The sequence below is a fragment of the Balaenoptera musculus genome, chromosome 19, assembly GCF_009873245.2.
Source record: "Balaenoptera musculus isolate JJ_BM4_2016_0621 chromosome 19, mBalMus1.pri.v3, whole genome shotgun sequence".
Taxonomy (NCBI): Eukaryota; Metazoa; Chordata; class Mammalia; order Artiodactyla; family Balaenopteridae; genus Balaenoptera; species Balaenoptera musculus.
Window position 1 is genome coordinate 11,143,709 of NC_045803.1, and position 27,587 is coordinate 11,171,295.

General features: G+C 39.9%; 1 protein-coding gene across 4 annotated transcripts; it reads left to right on the forward strand.

Annotated features, from left to right (window-relative positions):
- On the forward strand, positions 1-27,587 carry ZNF112 (zinc finger protein 112). Of its 4 annotated transcripts, XM_036834701.1 has the most exons (7): positions 36-68; positions 5,522-5,576; positions 7,942-8,080; positions 8,183-8,227; positions 11,077-11,203; positions 14,752-14,847; positions 24,160-27,587. In XM_036834701.1, the coding sequence occupies exons 4-7, from the start codon at positions 8,213-8,215 to the stop codon at positions 26,658-26,660; spliced, it is 2,739 nt and encodes a 912-aa protein (XP_036690596.1). In that variant the 5' UTR covers positions 36-68; positions 5,522-5,576; positions 7,942-8,080; positions 8,183-8,212; the 3' UTR covers positions 26,661-27,587. The 4 variants fall into 4 exon arrangements, with proteins under 4 accessions (XP_036690597.1, XP_036690599.1, XP_036690596.1 ...); XM_036834702.1 differs by lacking the exons at positions 36-68; positions 5,522-5,576 and adding an exon at positions 1-32; XM_036834704.1 differs by lacking the exons at positions 5,522-5,576; positions 7,942-8,080 and having other exon boundaries at positions 25-68.

Sequence of the window (27,587 nt, forward strand, 5' to 3'; positions counted from 1 at the left end):
GGTCTCTGTAGGCAGAGTCACTTCCGGCCCAGGTACGCGAGGCTGCGGCCTTCTTTCCTCTCGGAAAGGTGAGCCTTCCCTCCCCCGGGCCCCTCTCCCCGCGTCTACACTGACCTTTCTTCGCTTTGTTGTGGGCCAATAGCGACCCGGCCCTCGACCTTGGGGAAGGAATCCATCAGCGGCGAAGGGCGCGGTTGGTGCTCCCTTTGAATGAGCCTCCTGGAGCGTGGGACTGTTGGTGCATCTCTGGTTTAGGGGCCCAGGCCAGGGCCGTACGTCTCTGGGGTTGGGGGTCTCCTGGGTTCTGTACTTGCCCCCCCCCCCGCCCCCTTTTCGCGACCACCAGCCCGCGCTGCCGCTTCCTAACAGTATATTAGGCGGGTATCTTCATGTCTGTCTCCTCTTCTTTAAAGTTGGCCTTAGTGTCTACCTAATAGGGCTATTTTGAGAGTGAAATGAGAATGTACAGGAAAAGACTTAGAACAGAGGCTGGCTTGTGGTTTAAAATCACAAGGTCTCTTGTTACTAGTATTTTTTAATTTCCCGAAAAGCGCTCAGTTCCCTGAAAGCTTTTGTGAACCCGGGATTGGGTCAGAGCTCCTGCTACAGTGTCCCTGGCCCTTCTCTGATCCCTGAAGGAATCGGGGCTGAACCCAGACTCCTAACTTTTTTAATTAAAATTTTTGGAGAGGATCACTTCTGGCTGTTGTCTGGGGTGTGCACTGTGATTTATGCGGCAGTACTGATGAAGTTCTGATTTCTTTCAGCCTCCTTTCCTCTCCCAGCCTTACTTCTTGCAAAAGGCTGCAGTGAGGAGGGAAGGACCCTTTGGCCGCGGGCAGCAGAGACTCACCTGACTAGGACTTATCATCCTTCTTCCTCTTATGTCATCTCTTCGCAGGGGAGAAGACATTTCCATCACTCATGGGCAAATTCTGCTACAAAGATGCCCTGATATTTGTTGAATAAATGCAGGAAGGGATGGGGAAATACATGGGCATGAGTAATAATGATAATGTTTAAACATTTAGTGCTAAACATTAATCTAGGAGCTTTATATGAATGAACATACTTAATCCTCACAAGAGCCCTATGGGAACTGGGGATGCTGTTATTCCCATGTTAAAGATGAGGAAACAGACACAGAGCCTGAGTTGTTTATCCTAGGTCACACAGCTAGTAAGAGGCTTAGCTGGGATTTGAATTTAGGTAGTTTCGATCTGCTGCCTTAGTTCTTAATGTGTTTAGTGTCAGGTTGAGAAGGCATGCTTGGATTTTTGTAGAGGGCCATGAAAGCTTTGAGTTTTTGATGAGATTTTTTTCAGTTATCTGCAATTTAATTGAGTTTTATTTGAAATAATATTATAATTCATATTCTGATTATAAAAATAATGATTGCATATTATAGAGAATTAAGAAAATTTATGAATGGTGTAGTACAGGATGTAGAGATAACAATATTAATATTTTAATGTTTTCCTGTTCTGTAGATTTATTTTTGGACTTTTACTTAAGTTTTTCAAAATAGGTATCATAGGTTTTATTTTCCCCTTAAGTTCTTACTGTGGAAATTTACAAACAGAGCCAAATGTAATAAGAATAAAATAATGAACCCCTGTGGAACCATCACCCAAATATTCAACCCTTGTTAACATTTGTCAGTCTTGTATCAACACACCCCTGCTCCAATTTTTTTTTTTGTTTCAGTATTTTAAAGCAAGTCCCCAACATTGAGTCAGTATGATAGTGATTGATTTATTGTTATAACTGCCAAAAATTGATTATCATCCATTGTTTATATCCAAGACCAAGAAAGGGAGAAGTTAGCAGCTACTGCAAGGTTTTTATTTATTTATTTATTTTAATTTTTATTTATTTATTTATTTTTGCGGGGCTGTGTTGGGTCTTCGTTTCTGTGCGAGGGCTTTCTCCAGTTGCGGCGAGTGGGGGCCACTCTTCATCGCGGTGCGCGGGCCTCTCACTGTCGCGGCCTCTCTTGCTGCGGAGCACAGGCTCCAGATGTGCAGGCTCAGTAGTTGTGGCTCACGGGCTTAGTTGCTCCACGGCATGTGGGATCCTCCCAGACCAGGGCTGGAACCCGTGTCCCCTGCATTGGCAGGCAGACTCTCAACCACTGCACCGCCAGGGAAGCCCGGTTTTTATTTTTGCAGCTTGGAGAATGGCACTCATTTGAGAAAGCTAGGGGACACAAGAGCATTGCACTTTGGAGAGGGATGGTTCCAAAGTCCAATGCCTTTTGTTTTCCCGTATACAGTTTGACTTACCTATGTCTTGGGGCTCTTTGTTTCTCATCTCTCTCTTTTCATACACTGAAAGTTCTGTTGCTGGGACCATGTCATATTTTTCTCTGTGTGCCCAGCACACAGTACAAGATTGGCAAGGGTTTGAAGTTAGAGTAGCTAGTCAACAGACTGCCGGCATCAAGAGTTTGCAGTGCAAAATTCCTGAAATTGGAATTAGGTAACAAAACAGAATAGAAATAACCCATGGAGATGTTCCTTAATCTTTAATATTGGTGAGCAATAGAATCCACCATCTATTTCAGATTATTGAAATGCTTATGAGCAATTATTTCATGATCTAAAACAAATTTCCTGAGAAACACATTGATAGAAATAATAGCTAACATTTATAGATTGTGTTTTATGACCAGGCAGTGTTTCCAGTGACTTACAGATACTAACTTATTTTTCATAACAAACCTATCATTACCCTCATTTTACAGATGAGAAGCAGGTCTTTTAAGACAATCATCATACAGTAAAATTAACTATTTTTTTCCTGTTTAGGGTACAATTTTATTAATTTTACCACAGGTGTAGATTCGTATAATCACCACTTTGATCAGCCACAGAATAGATTGGCCATAATTGGCCATATTTTGCCAACCCTGATTTTGTCTAGTATTTTCATGTTTTCGGTTACAGCGATTTATGTTTTATGTTTATTTTGGATTTATTGACTTCTGTCTTATGTTTATTATTTCCTTTTTTTCTGTTTGTGTTAGGTTTAACTTACTTGCCCTTTCCCCCCTAGTTCTTAGCTTAGATAATGGATTTAAGACTCCTCTTTTCTAATATATACATCATTGAATACATTTTTTTTAGTAATATCTGCTTTGGCAGCATCTCATACACTTTGATATGTTGTGTCTTCATTTTCATTCTGTTCAAAATATGCTCTTTCTTTCTTTCTTTCTTTGGTTGCGCTGGGTCTTAGTAGTGGCAGGCAAGCTCCTTAGTTGCGGCAGGTGGGCTTCTTTAGTTGCGGCTCAAGGGCTCCTTAGTTGTGGCTGGCGGGCTCCTGAGTTGCGGCTCACCGGCTCCTTAATTGCGACATGCAGGCTCCTTAGTTGTGGCATGTGAACTCTTAGTTGTGGCATGCATGTGGGATCTAGTTCCCTGACCAGGGATCAAACCCGGGCCCCCTGCATTGGGAGCACAGAGGCTTAACCACTGCACCACCAGGGAAGTCCCTGCTCTACTTTCTTTTGTGACTTTGTCCATTGGTTGCTAGAAGTATGCTGTTTAATTTCTAAATGTTTGGAGATTGTCCAGATATCTTTTTGTTATTCATTTCTTGTTTAATGCTATAATAGTTAGAGAAAATATCACTTCTGGATACATCATAAACAAACTTCTGAAAATTAAAAATTCTTGAGTACACTTAGAGAAAATGCCACATTATATGTGGTAGAACAATGATTCATACATCTGCAGATTTCTCATTGGAAATCATGTAGGCCAGAAAACATTGGAACAGCATCCTTGAGGTGCTTAAACAAATCATCAACTCAGAATATATATCCAGTGAAAATTTCCTTCAGGAAGAAGGGGGGAAATGTCACACCTATGCTAAAAGGGAGTGTTAAAGGAAGTTCTTTAGGTTGAACAGAAATGATACCAAATGGAAACTAGGAACTTCAGAATTAAAAAAGAGCAACAAAAATAGTAAGTTTTTTGGTAAATATAAAATATTGGTTTTTCTCCTCTTAAAATGCAGCTGTTTAAAATAAAAATTATAGCTTTCTTGGCTAGAGCACTGTATATAGAGAATGACATACAACAACTAATACAAGAACGGGGGAATTGGCTTAAAATATAACACTAAAGTAAACTGTGAAAGCTATGTATATTGCAAGTGCACCCCGTGAGGAGGAAAAAAAAAAACCCCTCCTAACAGTTGATAACAGCCAACACCTAAGATAAAACGAGATGTAATTTAGTTCTCTAAAAAAATTCCTGCCCACAAGAGGGCGAGAAAAAGGGTCATAGAGGGAAGACCCCCCCCCCCCCCCCAATCAAGAAGGAAAAACAGGGAAAAATAATCAAAATGGTAGGACTTAAATTCTGACCATATTACAAAATTACCTGAAATGCTAATGACCCTAAATACATTAATGTTTAAAGATTGGTACGAGTGGATATAAGAACAAAACTGACTATATGCTTTTCTAAAGGAAGCCCCCACTTAGCTATAAGGATATAGATATGTTAAAAGGATTTTAAAAAGTCCATGACAAACGTCATCAAAGAAGGCTGGAAGTGACTATATTAATATCAGACAAATAGACTTCCATGAACAAGGGACTATACCAGGGAGAAGAGTAGGGACATTACACCAAGCGTCAGTTCACCACGTAGACATAACTATCCTAAACGTGTATCCAGAAAACAACAGAGCTTCAAACTACATGAAGAAATCTGACAGAACTGAAAGGAGAGATAGAGAAATCCACAATTAAATATGGAGATTTTCAACACTCTTCTCAGTAATCAATACAAGCAGACTGAAACTCATTAAGAATACCAAAACTGATTATTCCTACCTGAACAATTACCATTAACCAACTTGACCTTACTGACATTTCATAGAACATGCTATCAATACAACAGAGTGCACATTACTTTCATAAGCTTTCAGTTTTAGCAATTTCTGTTGACCTGTCTTTGAGTTCACTGGAGTTTTCTGCTCCTTGTTTCTGATCTGTTTCTCCCACTCAGTGCAGGTTTCTATGGAGCAGGGACAGGTCAGGTTCTCATTGTGCTTATTGCCAAGTATAGGGATTAGCAGAAAAGAGTTATTCAGTATCTGTTTGGGGTTGGTGTAGTTTTCCAACAGGCAGCAGAAAATAGGAACCTTCAGCTATGTGAGATTGTATTGAAACTTTCTGAGAATGGATGTGGGAGAATAAACAGTATAACTATTCCCTGTCCTTTATCTCAATAAGTTTTGGTGGGATGCTGAAGCCACCAGCTTTTTCAGAATATTCCAGAGGTAATATACACCTATTGATAATTACTACCTAAAGTAAATATACTTAGAAACAAACCAGGGCTAATGTGTGGCTTCTGTATATTTCATGGTGATAATGAGGATGATACAAATAATAGCTAACATTTATTAGGTGCTTATTATGAACCTCACTGGCTTTCTAATGCTTTGGTGCATTAACTCATCTGTTCTTCATAATAACCCTATTTTTATTTCCATTTTACAGATGAAGAAACAGAAGCATCAAGAGGTTAATTGACTTGTAAAAGTTCACTTTGCCAGTAAGTGGCAGAATCAAGATTGAAGCTTGGTGGCCTGATTCTATAGCCTGGGCTCTTGGCCAAAGCCCTGCGTTTTTTAGACTGGCAAAGTGGGTTTTAGGAATTAATAAGGCTGCAGCCAAACCTGTTAAAAGGTATCCTGGAGCAGCTGAATGTTAAAAGCTAAGAGGGTCAAGGATGCAGGTGGGCAAACTACTGCCCATGGCTTATTTTTGTAAATCCCCTCTTCCTCCCCAGCTAAGAATGGTTTTTATTGGGTTGGCCAAAAGGTTCATTCGGTTTTTTTCTGTAAGATGGCTCTAGTAGCCCTTAGTTGCCTTTAACTTCATTCCAAACAATTCTGTTAGATTGTATGTGACAGCTGTCATATCAGTGTGCATTTAAAAAAAGACTTATGAATTTTTGTGTAGCCATTTTAATATTGAAGATGGAAGGAAAAGAAAGCAACATCTTTGGCATATTATGCTTTATTATTTCAAGAAAGGTAAAAACGTAACTGAAACGCGAAAAAAGATTTTTGCACTGTATGGAGAAGGTTCTGTGACTGATCAAATGTGTCAAAAGTGGTTTGCGAAGTTTCACGCTGGAGATTTGCTGGACGAGGCTCCCCGGTTGGGTAGACCGGTTGAAGTTGATAGCGATCAAATCGAGACATTAATTGAGAACAATCAACGTTATACCACGCGGGAGATAGCTGACATACTCAAAATATCCAAATCAAGCATTGAAAATCATTTGCGCCAGCTTGGTTATGTTAATCGCTTTGATGTTTGGCTTCCATGTAAGTTAAGTGAAAAAAAACCTTCTTGACCATATTTCTGCATGCGATTCTCTACTTAAACGTAATGAAAACGTTCCGTTTTTAAAACAAATTGTGATGGGTGATGAAAAGTGGATACTGTACAGTAATGTGGAACGGAAGAGATTGTGGGGCAAGCGAAATGAACCACCACCAACCACACCAAAGGCCAGTCTTCATCCAAAGAAGGTGATGTTGTGTATATGGTGGGATTGGAAGGGAGCCCTCAATTATAAGCTCCTTACGGAAAACCAAACAACTAGTTCCAACAAGTACTGCTCTCAATTAGACCATCTGAAAGCAGCACTCGACGAAAAGTGTCCAGAATTAGTCAACAGAAAATGCAAAATCTTCCATCAGGATAACGCAAGACCACATGTTTCTTTGATAACCAGGCAAAAACTGTCACAACTTGGCTGGGAAGTTCTGATTCATCTGCCATATTCACCAGACATTGCACCTTCAGATTTCCATTTATTTCGGTCATTACAAAATTCTCTTAATAGAAAAAATTCCAATTCCCTGGAAGACTGTAAAAGGCACTGGGACAGTTTTTTGCTCAGAAAGGTAAAAAGTTTTGGGAAGATGGAATTATGACGTTGCCTGAAAAATGGCAGAAGGTAGTGGAACAAAAGGGTGAATACGTTGTTCAATAAAGTTCTTGGTGAAAATGAAAAATGTGTCTTTTATTTTTACTTAGAAACCAAAGGCACTTTTTGGCCAACCCAATACATATGAAAGGTTGTAAAAAGAACAAAAAGAACAGCATTCCACAGAGACAGTTTGTGGCCACAAAGCCCATGATTAGCCCTTTTTTGAGTTCTTTTTCTTCCACAGATGACTTTGAAGTTGCTTGGGAATAGTAAATAAGATAAATAACAGTAAATAACTATTGAGAACAGTAAATAACCTTGAGGAAGAACCCAAGAAATTAAACTCCTGTTCTCCAAATCCTCCCAAGGGTCAAGCAGTGAGCCAATGCTTTACACAGATATAGTAGCATCACGGGCTTCTTTAATCTTTATTATATCCGTGTGGGAAGAGGGAAGTATCAATTCCAGCTGAGCCTCCTCCCGCTTCAGGAGGAATATTCACCAGCCACTAAACTTTTCAGAAGGGTGGGCTCAGTGTCTAAACAAATGTTATTATCAGGGCAACAACTTATTAAGTGAAAAGCCATAATCTCTGCCATGCAGATTTCTTTCAACCCCATCTGCAAGGACAGTTTTATGATGTAGAATAGTACCTGCTTCTCTGCAGCTACAAGATAATAGAAAACATTGGTATAGTTACAACAGTTTTCCACTACTCACCCACATAATCCTAACAGCAATCTTATAATGTTGGTACTATTACGATCCCAATGCTGCAGCTTGCAGAAATGACACCTAGAGAGGTTAATTAATTTAACCGTGGTTAAAAATATATAGCAAATATACAGCAGTGCCAATATACAGCAATTTTATAGCAATGTGAGGTTTTGAAAACGAATTGTCCCCAGAGGCCACTTTTAACCAGTACCTCTCCTCTCCCACTTAACTGTCTCTCCTTTCCCACATTTCCCAGGATAAGAATGAGTACCTGGGGAGCCTCGAGGTGTGTGAGGACTGCCAGGTATAGCGGTGCAGGCTGTCCCATGCTCGCGGGCATCCTGCCGGGATAGCCTAGTGGCAGCTGGACCCCAGCCCACACCCTGCTTGTGAAGGTGTGTGTGCCTGGGAGGAGGGATACCTTTTTCTGATTTGCACAGGGATGCATTTCCCCCTCTCTCATGGCTTCTTTCTTTTTACCTTTTGTGCCTCTTCAGGTCTCTGCCTTTCCCCAGGAAACGGAGAAGATGATCAAGTTCCAGGTGAGTTGGATTTTTATTTCCATCACTTAACAGGTATTTCATTTCTCAGTAAGTGGACACCTTTTTTCTCTTCCTTGCCAAGCGTAAAGAATGACAGCAGACATTTAATACCATCTGTGTGCCGTGCTCTTTTGATTCATTTAAAAAAAATTTCCCTTTTCAGTTTTTATTATCATTGTATTTCACGACTAATGGTGTAAAAGAGAATAGAAGTTTTTAAAATGGGAAAGCCCACACATTATTACCCTGCTTACAAATCACCTGTGTTTTCCATGCTCATTTTTCATGTGCATTCATAACTATACTTGCAATAATAGATACAATTTTGAATTTTTTTCACTTAAAATTATAGCACTTAATTTTCGTCATCTAATATTATTTCAATGAACTGTTACACACTCTCCCCCATTTTGTTTAACTATTCGTCATTCACAAGCTTTTAAATTCATGAGGATTCTCAGTTTTACACAACAATATCAGTTTCTCTACATCTAATCTTTACTCAAAAAGCAATTCTGAGAGAATTCTGATACTATTTGTTCTTATGTTCTAGGGACTCAAAACTTAAAAAAAAAATTTTTTTTCTTAAGTGGTACCTTTGTAAAAAGACTACTTAAAGGATGGTTTTGTCTAACAGGGTCATACTGAGGCTGAACTCAGAAAAAAATTGTGTTAGCTGTTTTCGTTCAAAAAGAGCTAGATTCTTTCTTTCCAGGACCTGAAAGCTTTCTTTGTGTGTGTCTGTGTCTGTTTGTGTGCCTGTGTGTCACACCATTCATGAATTAATTTATTAGAACATTACAGGTACTTACTTTTAAAATTTTCGTCATACTATAAAACACACAGGCATTTTCCATCTGTCATGCTATTCACTGCTCTAAGAGGGACTTGGAATCATCTTCACTGTCAACATGAAGATAAGAGGTTCATGTAAGTTGAAGACCTGTTCAAGTTCCTGCAGTAGGCAAGTATCTGGCCAACTCCAAAGCCTTTGCCTTCTGGATTAAGAGTATCAGGCATACCATTTGGGTGGAAAGAGAGGCCAAAAAACCCCAATACACAGACAAACAAAAAACAAACCAGAGTTCTCATTCAGAGACCAAGACTTGAAGTTGTGATGTTCAGAGCTCCAGCCAGAACAAATACACTGCTGAGCAGGTCTTCATATAGAAATTTTAAATTTCCCTATAGCAAAAAATTAAAAGACAAATAGCAAGGTAGAAAGAAAAATCTTTATAACATACATGGAAGAAAAGGCCTTACTGTCCCCAAATGAATGAATGTTATTACAAAACAAGAAATAGAGATGACCAGCAAACCTGTGAAAAGAGAATAATCTTCATTACTAATCAACTTCGTGAACATTTTTTTTTTGCTGCACCGGGTGGGATCTTAGTTCCCTGACCAGGGATCGAACCTGTGCCCCTTGCAGTGGAAGCGCGGATTCTTAACCACTGGCCCACCAGGGAAGTTCCGTGAAAATTTTTTGAGATAACTAGTTTTTACTTCCCAAATTGACTTCTGAGATTGTCAAAGATTTTTTTTTTTTTAAGTATTCATGTCCATTGTTGGCCAGGGTATAGAGGTTTAGGGATTTATACTTTCTTGGAAGCAGAATAAGTTAAGAAAAATCTTTTTGGAGGAAACATTTGCCATTATGGTTTCAAAACTTTAAAGTTTGTTATTCTTCAACATGACCATTTCTACGTTTTGTAATTTATTTTAAGGAGATAACCAGCAGAGTTCCAGGGACTAAGGTCTATATGGAAAGATTTTTTGCAACATTGTTTATAACAGATAATCTGAAACTAAGCATGCATTATTTGGATCAGTTCACTATATTCTCAGTCATCAATTTCTTTTTTTTTTTTTAATTTATTTATTTATTTATTTTTGCTGTGTTGGGTCTTCGTTTCTGTGCGAGGGCTTTCTCTAGTTGCAGCGAGCGGGGGCCACTCTTCATCGCGGTGCGCAGACCTCTCACTATCGTGGCCTCTCTTGTTGCGGAGCACAGGCTCCAGACGCGCAGGCTCAGTAGTTGTGGCTCACGGGCCCAGTTGCTCCGCAGCACGTGGGATCTTCCCAGACCAGGGCTGGAACCCGTGTCCCCTGCATTGGCAGGCAAATTCTCAACCACTGCGCCACCAGGGAAGCCCAATTTCTTGAATTACTATGCAGCCCTGAAGTGGGATGCCAGAAATGATAATCACCATCATCATCATCATCACAATAATAGTTATCATTTACTGGGTACTTGCTATGTACCAGTCACTGCTGCTAAGTGCTTTACCTATAGTCACTCGTTTTATTACCAGTACCCTAAGGTACAGTTATCAGCCTGCAAATGAAGAGAGGATGAGGACCAAGTCCAAAGGCCCACAGCAGAGCATCCTAATGGGAACACAGGCATTCAGGCTCCAGAGCTGTGCCCATAAATGCTGCATATCTAGATGGGGCACAGAGGAGGAGCTACATACTCGAACAGTAAGGGTGACTCGTGCCCTGTAAGATGAGCACATTAAATAAGTGGTGTAAGTGTATAAAAGAGGGAAAACAGACTTCATCACACGCTGTTGGAACTAAAGCTTTTCTAGCAGCCCACGCGAAGCACCATAGCTCCAGGGACTTACCTTATAGGAGTACTCACAAAAGGCAGCAATTTAAAGTGCGAGGATTTCTTTTCCTGCAGCCCTTCTGGTGGATGGAATTGGCAGTGTGAAAAGCAAACAGAAGGCAGCTACTGAAATTTGACTCGGTCCCTCGGAATCCGGAACAGCTTCCCATCCTTGACACTTTCTCAGTGCTGCCCCTCTTCCATAAACATCGTCTGTGTGTGTTTGGTATTGTAGGAGCCAGTGTCCTTCAAGGACGTGGCCGTGGTCTTCACCGAGGAGGAGCTGGGGGTGCTGGACTCCGCCCAGAGGAAGCTGTACCGAGACGTGATGCTGGAGAACTTCCGGAACCTGCTCTCTGTGGGTGAGGACGGGCGCCCTCTGTAACGCGGTGTCAGCTTCCTGGGGTGTCTTTGTGTGTGCAGTTGTTTGAAGCTCTGGGACTCCTAAAATCATTCTCTGAGCTTGGGTACCTACGAGTCCTAATAATCCCTGTGCAGCAGAGACAAGATGTTTCTGTCCAGGAAAAAAATCTGTCCTTTGAACTATAAATGGGCAGCTTGTGGTCCTGCCGCACTGGTTTGTCCTAAAATCAGTGTAGTGAGTTGCTCCAGCTTCTGTTTTTCAGGGTTTCAGTAACTGTAGTTGTTTTTGTTTGTTTTTTTTGGTGGTGGGGGTTACCATACCACACAGCTTGCGGGATCTTAGTTCCCTAACCAGGGATTGAACCTAGGCCTTCGTCAGTGAAAGCACGGAGTCCTAACCACTGGACCGCCAGGGAATTCCCACTGTAGTTGTTTATTAATGTGATTTTTCAGAGGTATTTTGTTTTTTGCTTTAACAATATATTTGTAAATAACTTCAAACTTACAGAAAATTTGCAAAAGTATAGAACAAGAACACCCATATAGCTTTTACCTAGATTCACCTATAAAACATTTTAACCACATTTAAAATTTATCATTTATGTGCATGTTCTTCTCTCTCCATAAATATTATGTATATGTATGAAAACATATGTATATACCTAATTTTTTTCTGAACCATTTGAGGGTAATTTACGTACACCATGGCCCTATTATCTCTAAATACTTCAGTGTATATGCAGAGTTCAGGAATCCCAAGACAACCCTTACTCTGACACCAGTTGCAAGCTCGGTGGGGGGGGTCCCCGAGCCTCAGTAATTTGCTAGAACTCTCAGAAGTCACTAAAAGCTTTTATACTCACAGCTACACTTTATTACATGGAAAGGATACAGAATAAAATCAGCCAAGAGAAGAGACGCCTGGGGCAGAGTCCAGGGGAGTTTCCAGCACAAACTCCCAGTTGTTCTCTCCCAGTGGAGTCGTGGACAGCACCCGCTCTCCCCATCAGTGACGGGTGACCATACATGCGGAGTATTGCCAACCAGGGAGGCTCACACAGACCTTGGTGTCCAGAGCTTTGATTGCGGCTTGGTCACGTAGATGTGGTTGGACACCTATGTGGCTGACTTTGGTTTCCACCCGCCCCCTCACTCGAGGAAATCAAGCTGATACACATGGCCTAAAGGCCCCACCGTAAATCACATTGTTAAACTCTCTGGTGTGGCCCAGGGCCTCCAGGTGAAAAAAGACACTCTTACCAGGCAGTACATTGCCAGTGCTTACAGATCATCTCCCAAGAGCTGAGGGCAAAAGCCAGACCTCTCTTTGGGCAAGGTTAATACTTCACTGAACAGTATATTTTGTAGAAATAGGAATATTCTCTTACATATCCCCAGTGCAGATTCAGTACTTTTATCCCATCATTTATACCCTGATTTTATCAGTAGAACCAATTATATAACTTAAAGCATATTTTTCTCTCTCCAGGGCAAGATCCAGCCTAGGGTCTAGTCTAGCTGTCAGTGTTTCTTTAGCCTCCTTTAATTTGGAGCATTTTCACAGCATTGCTTTGCCTTTTCAGACTGTGACGTTTTTAAGGAATACTGCCACTCCCTCCCCCCATTTTTAATAGAGCATTCCTGGTGTTTCCTCATAATTAGACTCGGATGATCCATTCTGGCTGGAACTCTGCAGTTGGTAGTGGTGTGTCCTTTTGAGGGTATCACATCTAGAGACACACCATCTGTCCCTCATTCGTGATGCTAATTTTCATCACCCTGTCAAGATGTCCAATTTCTCCACTATAAGATCACTGCTTTGTTTCCTCTTGCAGTCACAGGGCAACACTTTTTAAGACCACACAAACATTTCCCTATAGACTTAGCATCCAATGATGATTCTTGCCGTATCCAGTCTTTACCATGATAGTTGACAAGTGGTGATTTTCTGACTTCGTACTTCCTTCACACGTAGCAGTGAGCACTTGGCATTCTACAGAAAGCAAGAGCCCCTCTCTCTTAACCATTTATTTATTTATTATTTGTAGGGACTTGTGAATTCTCTTATAAAAATGATTTGTAATTTATTACTGTAATAATTATCTTGCTAAAGTTGTTCCAAATTTGACCCCTTTAAGCTGACTCCTTGCCCTTGTAATATGCCCCCAGCCTTTTTTTGAGCACTCTCTTATTTTGGGGCATAGCATGCTGTCCTAGGCTCATCCTTTACTTTGCCCCAGCCCTGGAATCATTTATTTCATTTATTGGGGAATGGTATTTAACACCAAGGTCTGGATGCTAGGGATTGTCCTTGCCACTGTGGTTTCTTTGTTTCCTGGTCTCAGGGTTTAGAACTAGGAGGTAGGGGTGTGTCTGTGTGTGTATATTCATATGCATACACATATACATGCACACATATTGATATAAATATGTATACATATGAATAGTTATTCAGTTTCATTCAAAATAAGAGAGATGTTAATTCAGATTATACTGAAACACCGTTTTTCATCCACGAGATTAGCAAAAATTCAAAAACATAACACTATTCTTGGGGCAAAGCTGTGGGGAATAAAGCACTTTCATGCATTGAAACTAGGAGTGCAACTTGATACCACCCCTAAGGAGAGGAATTTGACAATATCTAACAGAACTATGGAGTTACCCTTTCCCAGCAATTCACTTGTAGGAATTTTCCCTAAAGATAACAAAGTGCAAAAGAGCATTAATAGTATAGTAGTTTGTGTAAGGAGGAAAATAAGTAAATATATGAATATCTGCTGACCTTTATAAGAAGAAACACAGGAAGGATTAATCAGGAAATCATGAAGTTAGTTTCTTATAAGTGGGTGGAAGGTAGTAGTGTGGAAGGGATGTTTGAGAGAGCTGCACATGTCTGAATACAGCTTTTTGTCTAGTTTGGACTTTTGAAAATATGTTGGTTCAACACATTCTGAAAAGTAAATCAAATAAAAAGGCAAAGGGATGATAATCTAAAAGAAAAATGAATTGTATTTAAAATTAATACCTTAACCACAATGAATAGAGAAAAGAAAGAATTCACAGAAGTAGCTAAGGAACACAGTGTCTAACTCTATACCCTTAGTTTTAGGTACAGTGGGAGGGGGCTGGGAGAATGACTTGCAATCCTGAACACTTTTTAGTGGATTTGTTTATTGCTCTGATATGGAATAAGCAATTCTGAGACTATTTTAGATGTACTACAGGTGCCAAGGCCATTCAATGGAGAAAGTATCATCTTTTCAACAGATGGTGCTGAAGCATTTGGACTTCTGTATGCATCTATTTGCATGCCTCACACCTACCAAAAAATTAACTCAAAATGGATAAGAGACATAATGTAAAATGTAACTTCTAGAAGGAAACACAGGAGAAAATCTTCATGATCTTGGGTTAAAGAGGTCTTAGGCAAAGAGGTCTTAGATATGATCCCAAAAACATGATTCAGAAAAGAAAAAAAGAAAAAAAACACACAAGTGGGACTTGGTCAAAATTGAAAACTTTTGCTGTCCTCGCCTTTTTACAGGGAATCAGCCCTTCAAACCGGAGCTTATATTCCAGCTGGAGAGAGAAGAAGAGCTTTTGATGATGGAGACAGAGACCCAGAGAGATGGGTGTTCAGGTGAGAACCATCCAGCAGTGACCCAGCAGCCAGAGAGCCCCTCCTGAAACATGAGGCAGAAAATGTCAGGCCCTGAGGTGTCTGTCCCCTCACCCCCTCTAGCTTTCCATATTCTAGCTCATTCATTCTGTCCCAGCTGCACTGACCCATTGCTGCCCATCAGACCTGTCAGAAATATGCTTCTGCTTCAGGTTACTTGGCTTGCTTTGCTCTGTGCCTTGACTGAGTGAATTGGTTAATACATGTGTGGTCTTCACTGTCTTCAATCCTCCTTGAGGCAGCTAATAGGTATAGAACAAATCAGTGTGATGGAGACTCCAGAATATTGTTTGTCAACTGATGAATGCCTGTCCTAATTCTAACTGTTTAGGTGTCCTTGAGTATTCATGGATAGGTAGCCATTATTCCTAAAAGATGAATAGCCAGTCAGCTAAAGGAAATATCAAAAATGATCAATGCCAACATTATAATTGACCCTTCCCATGCAGCAATTTCAAGTGAGACACTCTTGCATTAACTTCCTCATTCAGATGCCCAGCTCTTTATCTTCCCATTCTGTCCTCTCTTCTCACCGTCACATCCCCTAACACCTAAACAGTCTCTTGACCTAGCTACAGTTTTTTTAAAAAATTTTATTCAATTTACTTAAATTAAAAAAAAAACAACAGTTCACCTGTTTTTCCCATCCCCCAACCCCTGCCTCTTACAACCAACAATCTGTTCTCTGTATCTGTGAGCTTGGTTGGTTTTGTGTGTTTGTTGCGGGGCAGGGGGTGGTGACTTTAGATTCCACATATGAGAGAGATCGAGCGGTATTTGTCTTCAGATACCTCAAGGTCTACCTGTATTGTTGCAAATGGCAAGATTTCATTTTTATTTATGGCTGAATTTTCTTTATCCATTCATCCATCAGTGGACACTTAGATTGTTTCCTTATCTTGACTATTGTAAATAATGCTGCAGTGTACATGGGGGTGCATATATTTTTTCTTTTTTTTATGAATTTATTTATTTTTATTTATTTATTTTTGGCTGCATTGGGTCTTTGTTGCCATGCACGGGCTTTCTCTAGTTGTGGTGAGTGGGGGTTACTCTTCGTTGTGGTGTATGGGCTTCTCATTGCGGTGGCTTCTCTTTGTTGCGGAGCACGGACTATAGGTGCGTGGGCTTCAGTAGTTGTGGCACATGAGCTCAGTAGTTGTGGCTCGTGGGCTCTAGAGCACAGGCTCAGTAGTTGTGGCACACGGGCTTAGTTGCTCCACGGCATGTGGAATCTTCCCGGACCAGGGCTCAAACCCGTGTCCCCTGCATTGGCAGGCAGATTCTTAAGCACTGTGCCACCAGGGAAGCCCCATATATCTTTTCGAGTTACTGTTTTCGTTTTCTTCAGATAAATACCCAGAAGTAGAATTGCTGAATCATATGATAGTTCTAGTTTGAACTTTTTGAGGACCCTCCATACTGATTTCCATAGTGGCTGCACCAACTTCCATTCCCACCAGTAGTGTACAAGGGTTCCCTCTCCTCCACATCCTTGCCACCATTTGTTATCTCTTGTCTTTTTTGATAATAGACATCCTAACAGGTGGGAGGTGATAATCTAATTGTGGATTTGATCTGCATTTCCCTGATGATTAATGTTGTTGAGCATCTTTTTATGAACCTGTTGGCCATCTGTATGTCTTCTTTGGGAAAATGTCTATTCTGGTCTTCTGCCCATTTTTTTAATCAGGTCGTTTGTTTTTTGCTATTGAATTGTATGAGTTCTTTATATATTTTGGATATAACCCCTTATCAGATATATGATTTGCACATATTTTTCTCCCATTCAGTAGTTTGCCTTTTCGTTTTATTGCTGGTTTTCTTTGCTGTGCAGAAGCTTCTTAGTTTGATTGTAGTCCCACTTGTTTATTTTTGCTTTTGTTTCTTTTGCTTTTGATGAAGGATAAAGTGATTTTTATCCTTCATTTTGTTAATGTGGTGTATCACACTTACTGATTTGCAGATGTTGAACCATCCTTGCATCCCTACAATAAATCCCATTTGATTTTGGTGTAGGATCCTTTTAATGTGTTGTTGAATTCAGTTTGCTAATATTTTGTTTAGGATTTTTACATTATGTTCATCAGAGATATTGGCCTGTAATTTTCTTTTTGAAGTGGAACTTCCAAGTTGGACATTTATGCAAGTCCAAACATTTTAGTAATGTTTTTGAGTCCTCAGACCCTGGTGTCAGAAGCCATGGTCACACCTGTGTAGCTAAGGATGCTCCTGGGTGAGAAGGAGAGTCAATTGAAAATTTCAAAACAAATTACTTCACTTCTATAATTTTTTGTTTCCATCTCAGTTAACATTCAGAGTCATAACAGGCAATACACTCTCTGGAGCAGGGGTCAGCAAAGTTTTTCTCTAAAGGTCCAGATAGTGAATATTCTAGGCTTTGCTGGCCATATGTGGTCTCTGTCACATATTCTTCTTTGTTTTTTCTTACACCATTTAAAAAAATGTAAAATCTATTCTTGTTCTTAAGCTACACAGAAACAGGGCTAGGGCCATAGTGTGCCAGTCCCCCTGCCTGATAGCATCAGTAGGAATGTAATGTCATACTTTAAAATATCTTTTTATTTAATTTTTTACATATACTAACATGTATATACCTTATATTAATGCAAAATTTTGAAAATGTACATTCTTATTTTTAATATACTAATTTTTCTCCTTCATGGTACCTTGAGCAAGAAATCCCTCCCGATCTGAGGTTATCTCTTTTTTAAAATAATCATCACTACATAATCCAGTATGTGGCTATAACATGCATCATTTACCCATTTTTTAATTGATGGGCATTCATTTTTCCACCGTCCCCCTTGTTTTTTTTACTACTAATATAGAAAGTACAGCAATAAAAACCCCAATCCAAATGTCCTTGGGTACTAGTGATTTTATTTCTGTGGAATAAATTACCTGGTGACTCAGAGATTCAAAGAGAAAAACCATCCTACTGAGCTGTTTTTTATTGGCTGCGTCGGGTCTTAGTTGCAGCACATGGGATCTTTGTTGAAGCATGTGGGATCTTTTCATTATGTCACAGCCTCTTTGTTGCAGCGCTCAGGCTTCTCTCTGGTTGTAGTGTGCGGGTTTTCTCTCTAGTTGTGGCACGCAGGCTCCAGGGTGCGTGGGCTCCAGAGCACGTGGGCTCCATAGTTTGCTGCATGCGGGTTCTCTCATTGAGGTGGGTTCTCTCATGTGAGCTCAGTAGTTGTGGCACACAGGCTTAGTTGCCCTGCGGCATGTGGGATCTTAGGTCCCTGACCAGGATCGAACCCACGTCCCCTGCATTGGAAGATGGATTCTTTACCACTGGATCACCAGGGAAGCCCCCTTACTGAACTTTAACTTTGGAGTTGTAACCAAGAGAGACATAATTATCCCCCATTGACTTTCTTGCATCCTCTAGGAGCTGATTTAATTGACGTGGGCAAAGAAATATTTTTAAAATGATAGTCTTACAACCACTCTGTTAGCAGAAGAACTATCTCAATTTCCACTACGAAAGAGAACGATGTCAATAAATAATGGCTTCTTTTTTTATTTTTTATTTATTTTTGGCTGTATTGGGTCTTCGTTGCTGCACATGGGCCTTCTTTAGTTGTGGTGAGTGGGGGCTACTCTTCATTGCGGTGAGCGGGCTCTAGGTACATGGGAGTAGGGGCATGTGGGCTCAGTAGTTGTGGCTCACGGGCTCTAGAGCGCAGGCTCAGTAGTTGTGACGCACGGGCTTCGTTGCTCTGTGACATGTGAGATCTTCCTGGACCAGGGCTCGAACCGTGTCCCCTGCATTGGCAGGCAGATCCCTAACCACTGCGCCACCAGGGAAGTCCCAATAATGGCTTCTTAACTGTCCATCTCCTTGCAAGATGTTCCAAGTCGCAACCCATCCATCTCTTCGAAAGTCAGCATCTACATAAATTTCCTAGTTTTTTTTCAGGCCAGGCAAGGAAGATTCAAGGTGAGAAAAACAAGAGTTAGGAAGACCAGCCCCTGTCTTTCTTTTTATCCCCTATTCAAAAATAAGTATATATTTCTTCATCTTTATTTCATACATGTTAGCCATTAAATAAACAAATGTTAAGGTAGATTTTAGACAGTTTTCAAGCCTTCATCCCCATAAAGATCTAGTGTATAATTTTCAACTGGTGACCATTATAACCTGAAAAAAGAAGAAGTTGTACTCTCAGGTTTCATACATCCTGAGGGAAAGAAAGAATATATCTCAAGTGGTAATTTGTTCACAGTATTTCGAAACTTCAGTCCATGTAGGCATGAAACTAAGAGGTACAAACCTACCTATTGATATTTTTCCAAGTTTCTGCATTTGAACTTTGCATTTGAGCCTTATAATTGTTTCATTACAAACTTTATACCTTCCTCAACTATTTGCACCAGTGGTTTTCATACTTTTTTGGCCATGGCCTTCGGTATGTAATGTAACCTAGTACAGACCTATGTGTGTATACATATCTGCAAGTCTGAAACAAGCATTTATGCAGTGATACCCTGACATGCAGTGCAACTGTGATATTTTCTGTCCTTTTTAAAATTGCATGTCACAATCTATTAAATTGATCTTAAGCCTCACTAATGGTTTCCCACCATTAGTGTTCTTGTGCTGTTATAGGCTATTCATTCCAAATACATCCAGTAATATTCCATAATCTGTTTTCAACCTTCTCTGCCAGTGATTAAATTTTGTCTTCTATTGGAAAGTGATAAGAAAAATAATTTTACTTGGAGTGAAAAAGATGATTTGTAATCCATGTTTACATACAATCAGCTTGTCAGTCCACATAAGCAAACAAAATCTGTTTCATGGAATTGCCTGATTAATTTGATCAGAGGTGCAGAGTCAGCAACCTATTAGAGCCACCTGCACCTGTTGCTGACATGAGGCATCACGATCCCCAGGGGCTCTGAAAGGTGATCCTTTACCAACACTATACCTTAATACTGCTGACTGCCGCTGATGCGATCTGAAACTCCCAGCAGGGATGGAAAGGGAAGTTTCTGGTCCGTAGAGCCAGGCAAGCATCATTGCTGTGTAAACCAAGGGCTTCTGGGCTTTTTTTTTTCCCCATAGCGGATTATTCCTGTTTTTCATTTCCAGTGTCATTTCTAATTATAGCAAAACCATCAACTTCATTAACCAGGAGATACTTACTTTTAGTAATCTCCATCTTTCAAGTAATAAGGTGCTCCCTGCAAATTATCTTGCTTTTTCTTCTCCTTCCTTGGTAGTTTGCTGGTTCCAGCTAGATCTGAATACCATTCCTGTCAGTAGTTCTCATGTAGCTGTTCTCAGCAATTTCCTTCGATAATTTTAATTCCTTTATGGCTTAATTAGAATATCAAACATCACTGGGTTAAGAGTTGCTGAAGTCATAACTTAACCTTACATGTTAACCTTAACTAAACCTTAAGTTTTTTTTTTGTTTTTTTTTTATATTAGGGGATATTATTATTTATTTATTTATTTATTTTATTTTGGCTGTGTTGGGTCTTCGTTTCTGCGCGAGGGCTTTCTCTAGTTGCGGCAAGTGGGGGCCACTCTTCATCGCGGTGCGCGGGCCTCTCACTATCGCGGCCTCTCTTGTTGTGGAGCACAGGCTCCAGACGCGCAGGCTCAGTAGTTGTGGCTCACGGGCCTAGTTGCTCCGCGGCATGTGGGATCTTCCCAGACCAGGGCTTGAACCCGTGTCCCCTGCATTGGCAGGCAGATTCTCAACCACTGCGCCACCAGGGAAGCCCAACCTTAAGTTTTAATACAACCTTTCATAAATACCTTATGATGTCTTACACATGCCAATCATGTTGATCTAGTGTTACAATTCCTTGCCAGCATTTCCTTTTTAGCCCCAGCATTTCCTTTTTAATAGAAAACTTACTACATTTGCATTAACTAACTGCAGACATAAAGTACATATGGGTAAAATGGCATGTTGTTAATAAAATATGATACATCTGTTTTTTAAATTATACATATGTTTAATTACTTTTTTCTTATAATTTTTAGATTACTTTTTTGATCATTTACAGTGGTGACATCTGATCTCAGGCTGTGATAGGCTGGCCATTTTATGCTAGAATAGTCTTTGTTTTCTGCATTTCACTTCTTCTGTCTCCACCCCACATAACCCTGTTCTTGTTTTCAAACAGGCAGATCTCGGAGATATTGCAGGTTCGGTTCCAGAGCACCGCAATAAAGCAAATATTGCATATAAAGCAAGTCACAAATTTTTTGGTTTCCTAGTGCATATAAAAGTCATGTTTATACTATACTGTAGTCTATTAAGTGTGCAATAGCATTATGCTAAAAAAACAATTCACATACCTTAATTTAAAAATACTTTATTGCTAAAAAATACTAACCATCATCTGAGCCTTCAGTGAGTAATAGTAGTAACATCAAAGATCACAGATAACCATGACAAATATAATAATGAAAACGTTTGAAATATTGTGAGAATTACCAAAATGTAACACAGAGACATCAAATGAGCAAATTCTGTTGGAAAAATAGTGCCAGTAGGCTTGCTCAACATAGGGTTGCCTTCAATTTATAAGAAACTCTACCTGCGAAGCACGGTAAAGCAAAGCACAATAAAAACAAGGTATGGAGTATATTTTTCCCTGTAGACTGAGTTAAAATGGCTTCTAAAATGATAGATTTGTGGCATAGAGTTGGATGTTGTAGCCACTGTTATTGTACATGATTAGAAAGAACTCTTCTTCTCAAGCTCACATGGAACATTCACGAAGATAGACCATATTCTGAATCATAAAACACACCTTAACAAATTTAAAAGAATAGAAATCATGCAGTGCCTGCTCTCAGACTGCAATGGAATTAAACTAGAAGTCAATAAATCAAATAACTGGAAGACCTCAAATGGAGATTAAACAATACACTTCCAAATAACACATGGGTCAAAGAAGAAATCTCAAGAGAAATTTTAAGATGTTTTGAACTACATGAGAATGAAAACACAACCTACCAAAATTTGTGGGCTGCAGCAAAAGCACTGCTTAGAGGAAAATTTATAGCATTGAATACATGTATTAGAAAAGAAAAAAGGTCTAAAATCAATCATCTAAGCTTCCACCTTAGGAAACTAGAAAAAGAAAAGCAAATTGTAAGCAGAAGAAAAGTAAGTAGAACACAAGAATAAGAATTGGAAATAAGAAATCAGTAGAGAAAATCAATGAAACCAAAAGCTGGTTCTTTGAAAAGATGCCTAAAACGGATAAGCTTCTTAGCTAGGGTAACTAAGAAAAAGATACACAAATTACTAATATCACAGAAATGCAAATTACTAATATCAGAAATGAAAGAGAGAACATGACTACAGAACCTGTGGGCATTAAAAGAATAAAAAAGGAATACTATGAACAAAGTCTATGCCCACAAATTTGACAGCCTAGATGAAACAGACCAATTCCTTGAAAGACACATTTGCCAAAAGTAAAGTAAAGCTATTTATTTGACGTGCCTCATATACTATGTCCCTTCATTTCATTATTATATAAAATATTAATATAGTAATTGAAAGCTTTGCTTTTGAGAAACCAAAGACATCACTAGGCATTTTTTAAATTAATTTTTTATTGGAGTATAGTTGGTTGGCATTTTTTTTTTTAAGTACTGAGATGAGTACTCATAGACATGCCGTAAAGTGTTACCCTGCAGTCAGTGCACTGCCCCAGATCCTGCTGCCACGCAATCATCAGTGAGGCCTTTTATTTTTAATTTTAAAAAAAATTGGGCATAGGGTGGGGCTACAGGTAAGATTTTATACAAGAAAAACTACACATTTATTTTCAAAATTAAAAGGCACAATCCACAAGATTCTTGTGACCTTTGCTTTTCTCATCAGCAGGTGATATCTGAGTGTAGCCCTACCTCTCATACAGCCTTTCAACATTGCAGTAAAACTGCCATCACCAGTTCCTTTACCATGAAAAATAACTTAACACATATATGCACTTTCAGTTCTGTGAGTGAGAGTAACTCAAGCTGTGATCTATTCATTATGTGCTTACTGAGCAACTACTATTTGCTAAGAGTGTTACAGGCAGTGAGGGTAATGCTGTGTACACAGCGAAGTGCTTGTCCTTGTGGATAATACACCCCACTGTGGAGAGACAGAAAAACACAAAGAATTATTATGTTTGAGGATAATATTCATGTTATGAAAAAAATCCTCTTTTACTTCTTTTTTTTCCCCCGGATGGTGAAAGAGAATTAATGTACTGCCAAGTGTTAGGAGAGTGAGTGCATGTTATTACTCCAACCCCGTTGGACCACCGGTCCTCAGGGAGTATACTTCTCACCAGGATATGAAGATCTGCTGCCTGCTGATAATCTGAGCTTTCATAACTAAGGGACAAGCCATTTCCACCCAAACATACCCATCTTCAACTTTTCTGGAGCCTGAAATTCCCTAAATATTAAAGTAATTTCCCAGCAAAATGGTGCACGCCAAAGTCAGTGTTCGTTGAGTTTTGTTTGATAACAAAGGACACCTACTGGTGCCATAAAACTTGCCTATGCTTCCCTCAGCCTCCATTTTTTTCTGATGTCTTTGGAGTTGAATTCTGTCACCGTGTTTTACATTCTGACCTGCACCATGGCAGGTGCATGGCAGGTGCTTGATAATTGCAAAATATCTTTTGAAAGGAGTTAAAGCTGATAATGGCTTACAGTGACTTAGAAGAGCTTATTAGTCTCATGAAGATAAAGAACGCATTAGAGATAGGCAGTTTGATGCCTCAAGCATAGATTAAAGATCTACTTTTACCTTCATCTGCACAGCATTTAACATGCAGTCTTCTTAAAAACAAACAAAAACGTTACCATGCCCATTACTATCAGGGCAAAAAACATTTATCCACTTGAAACTATACTCTTTCCAATTTGAGACTGTCCCCTTCTGTTTTCTTGAAATCTCCAGGCAGCCCATGATAATATGTGTGTGGTTTAGCTAGGCATTTTGAACAGGGCCACCATCTTCGATGTCCAGGATGTGTTGCAAAGCCCTGATTTTGAGGCACGCAGATAGCCTGAATTTTGTGGATCCTCTTTATATTCCTGGTGTAGCCAAAGATGAGCCATTTTCTAAGTATCGTCAGAGTTAGTAACATAAATTTTCCTCCAGTTTATTGAAGTTGCATGTCATCGTCTACGTGCAAAATCTTGAAATCTCTTAATAAAAGCATTCAACTGTGTACACGTCTAAAATCTCTTTATTCTTATAGGAACCAAGAGTCAACATAATATGGAAAGTATTCAAGAAGTGGGATTAAGCTGCCTTTCCTCCAAAGAGCTTTCCACCTGGCAGACCTGGCAACAAGGTGCAGGCAGGTTAACCGGGTGTCAAGATTCCATGAAAATTTTTCAAGAGAATATTTCTCAGTTGCAAAAACAAGGTGATTCCCCCTGCCAAGTTTGGGCAGGAATACCGATTCAGATTTCTGAAGATGAGAACTACATACTGACTCATATAGGAGATGGTTCCCATGACATAAAAAGTCAAGAATTTCCCTCTTGGAGAACCCAGCATTCTTGGAGGAAAATGTATCTTACAGAGTCACGTAATTATCAGTGTAGATGTCAGAAAATTTCCATGAAAAATGATTTCTGTACGTCTGAAAGTATCAGTTGGATCTCACATCACAATGATAATCTGGGTGTACACAGAACAGAAAAAAACTATAGCTGCCATGACTGTGGAGAAGATGTCATGAAGGTTTCACTGCTTCATCAAGACTTAATTCAAACAGGGCAAAAGCCCTACCCTGGTAATGAGTACAGAAAAGCCTTCAACAATGACTTCAGCTCTGAAGTTCTTCAGCAGTTACACTTAGAAGGAAAGCCCCGTACATACAGTCCATGTGGAAAGGGCTGTAGTTACAGTTCAGTTCTTCATACTCATCAAAGTGTTTGTAGAGGAGATAACTGTGTTTCTGAGAGTCCACATCTGCAGTGTCATCAGAAAGTACACGCAGAGGAGGTGCCATTTAAATATGAATATGGTGAGAACTTCAATCAGTGTTCCTCTCATAACACATATGAACTTACTCACACAGGAGAGATGTCCGACAGATGCAACATTTATGAGAAGGGCTTCAGTCATAGCTTAGACCTTAGTAGTAGTTTTAGGGTCCATACTGAGCAGGAGCCCTATGAATTTGAGGAGAATGGGAATGTCTTTATCCAAAATTCTTGCCTTCGAGCCCATCAGAAAATCCAAACTGAAGAGAAACTATACACAGATGTGGAGTGTGAGAAGGGTTTCATTTGTAACTCAGATTGTAACATTCAGCACAGAGTTCACATGGAAGAGATTCCCTATAATTCTGAGGTGTGTGGTAATGGCTTCAGTCTGGCCTCACATTTTCAAGACCTTCAGATAGTCCACACTAGGGAACAACCATATAAACATTATACATGTGGTAACAGCTTCAGCCAAAATTCATATCTTCAAGGCCATCAGAAAATTCACATTGGAGAGAAACCTTACAAAGAGTGTGGGAATGGCTTCAATTGGAATTCAAAACCTAAAGATCATCAGAGAGTCCACACTGGAGAGAAACCGTACAAATGCAACACATGTGGTAAAGTCTTCAGTCATAGATCAGTTCTTAATGTTCATCAGAGAGTCCACACAGGAGAGAAACCTTTTAAATGTGAGGAGTGTGATAAGGGATTCAGTCGGAGTTCATACCTTCAAGCCCATCAGAGAGTCCACACTGGAGAAAAACCATACAAATGTGAGGAGTGTGGGAAGGGATTCAGTCGCAATTCTTACCTTCAAGGCCATCAGAGGGTCCACACTGGAGAGAAACCATACAAGTGTGAGGAGTGTGGGAAAGGATTCAGTCGGAGTTCACACCTTCAAGGCCATCAGAGAGTTCACACTGGAGAAAAACCATTCAAGTGTGAGGAGTGTGGGAAGGGATTCAGTTGGAGCTTTAATCTTCAAATTCATCAGAGGGTTCACACAGGAGAGAAACCCTATAAATGTGGAGAATGTGATAAGGGCTTCAGTAAGGCCTCAACTCTTCTGGCCCATCAGAGAGTCCACACGGGAGAGAAGCCATACCAATGTGATGAGTGTGGTAAGAGCTTCAGTCAGAGATCATACCTTCAAAGCCATCAGAGTGTCCACACTGGCGAGAGACCCTATATATGTGAGGTATGTGGGAAGGGCTTCAGTCAGAGAGCATATCTTCAAGGTCATCAGAGAGTCCACACCAGAGTGAAGCCATATAAATGTGAGATGTGTGGGAAGGGCTTTAGTCAGAGCTCACGCCTTGAAGCACATCAGAGGGTCCACACAGGAGGGAAACCATACAAATGTGAGGTGTGCACAAAGGGTTTCAGTGAAAGTTCACGCCTTCAAGCACATCAGAGGGTCCACGCAGAAGGGAGGCCCTATAAATGTGAACAATGCGGTAAGGGTTTCAGTGGGTTTTCAAGTCTTCAAGCCCATCACAGAGTCCACACTGGGGAAAAACCATACAAATGTGAGGTGTGTGGTAAGGGCTTCAGTCAGAGATCAAACCTCCAGGCTCATCAGAGGGTCCACACGGGAGAGAAACCCTACAAATGCGATGCATGTGGTAAGGGTTTCCGTTGGAGCTCAGGTCTTCTAATTCATCAAAGAGTCCATAGTGGTGATACATTCTATAAAAGTGAAGAGTATGGTAGGGATTATCTCTCTTCAGAGAATCCATACAAAAGTGAAATTCGGTAAAATGGTATTCTATTGCATTCTGAAGTCCTCAAATGAGAGCTGAAATTTTCCATTCACTCCAGTTCTTACAGTAGAAAAAGAATTTCTTTCATGAAAAGGTAATGTTTCTGCCCAGCATCAACATTTGCAATAGTCAGGAGACCACACAGCAGAGACATCTAACAAGAGAGGTTCCATACGGGATTTTGTGAGAACTTTAACATGTCATTGCACGTGACTTTAACCAGTTGTTGCACTAGGGCTTAAAAAAGATATGAGTATAGTCAGGATTTTAACAGAAACACAGTGATGAGCATGCCTGAATCCACGTCCACTGGAATGTAAAGTGAATGAGAGAAGGGGCTTCATGCATTGTGAAGTCTCCAAAGCCATGACACTGCATAACTCAATATTAGGTGCTCAGTACTTTTTGCTAAATGACTAAAAGTGTGTAAAGGTATCATGTTTGAAATTTTTATTGAGCTTATTTTCCCCAAAAAATCATTTGAAAATGTATTTGGAGGAGGAATACTGCAAGTAATGTAAGCACTTCAAGTAAATAAATATTATTTGAAATGTATCAGCAATATCGCAATCTGAAATTACATGAATTTGGTTGTAACCCTGTTGGGATTGGTTCTCTCCCTTTGTCCCTCGTGTAAGCAGGGATGAACTGAATTTCTTACCATTTGGTCTTTTTCTCTACAGTATACTATCCATTGTAGTTTAGCTGTGAGTATGTACACCTGTGTGCACTTTAAAGGACAGTACAAACTGATAAAACAATGTTTCTGGTTAACTTTACAAAAATGGAACACTGCATTTCACATAATTGAATTTTTACTCCTGCCCTGTGTGTTAGGACAGAGTTTTACTGTAATATTTGGAAAGTGGCAGAAATGGTTACTAATGACAAATACTTTCTTAATAAATGTCAAAATTATAATA

Bases quoted from the DNA above. Each gene is read 5' to 3' on its own strand.
- ZNF112 (XM_036834702.1), top strand. The intron at 11,204-14,751 runs GTGAGGACGGGC...GCCTTTTTACAG, and splicing joins CCGGAACCTGCTCTCTGTGG to GGAATCAGCCCTTCAAACCG. The intron at 14,848-24,159 runs GTGAGAACCATC...TTATTCTTATAG, and splicing joins CCAGAGAGATGGGTGTTCAG to GAACCAAGAGTCAACATAAT.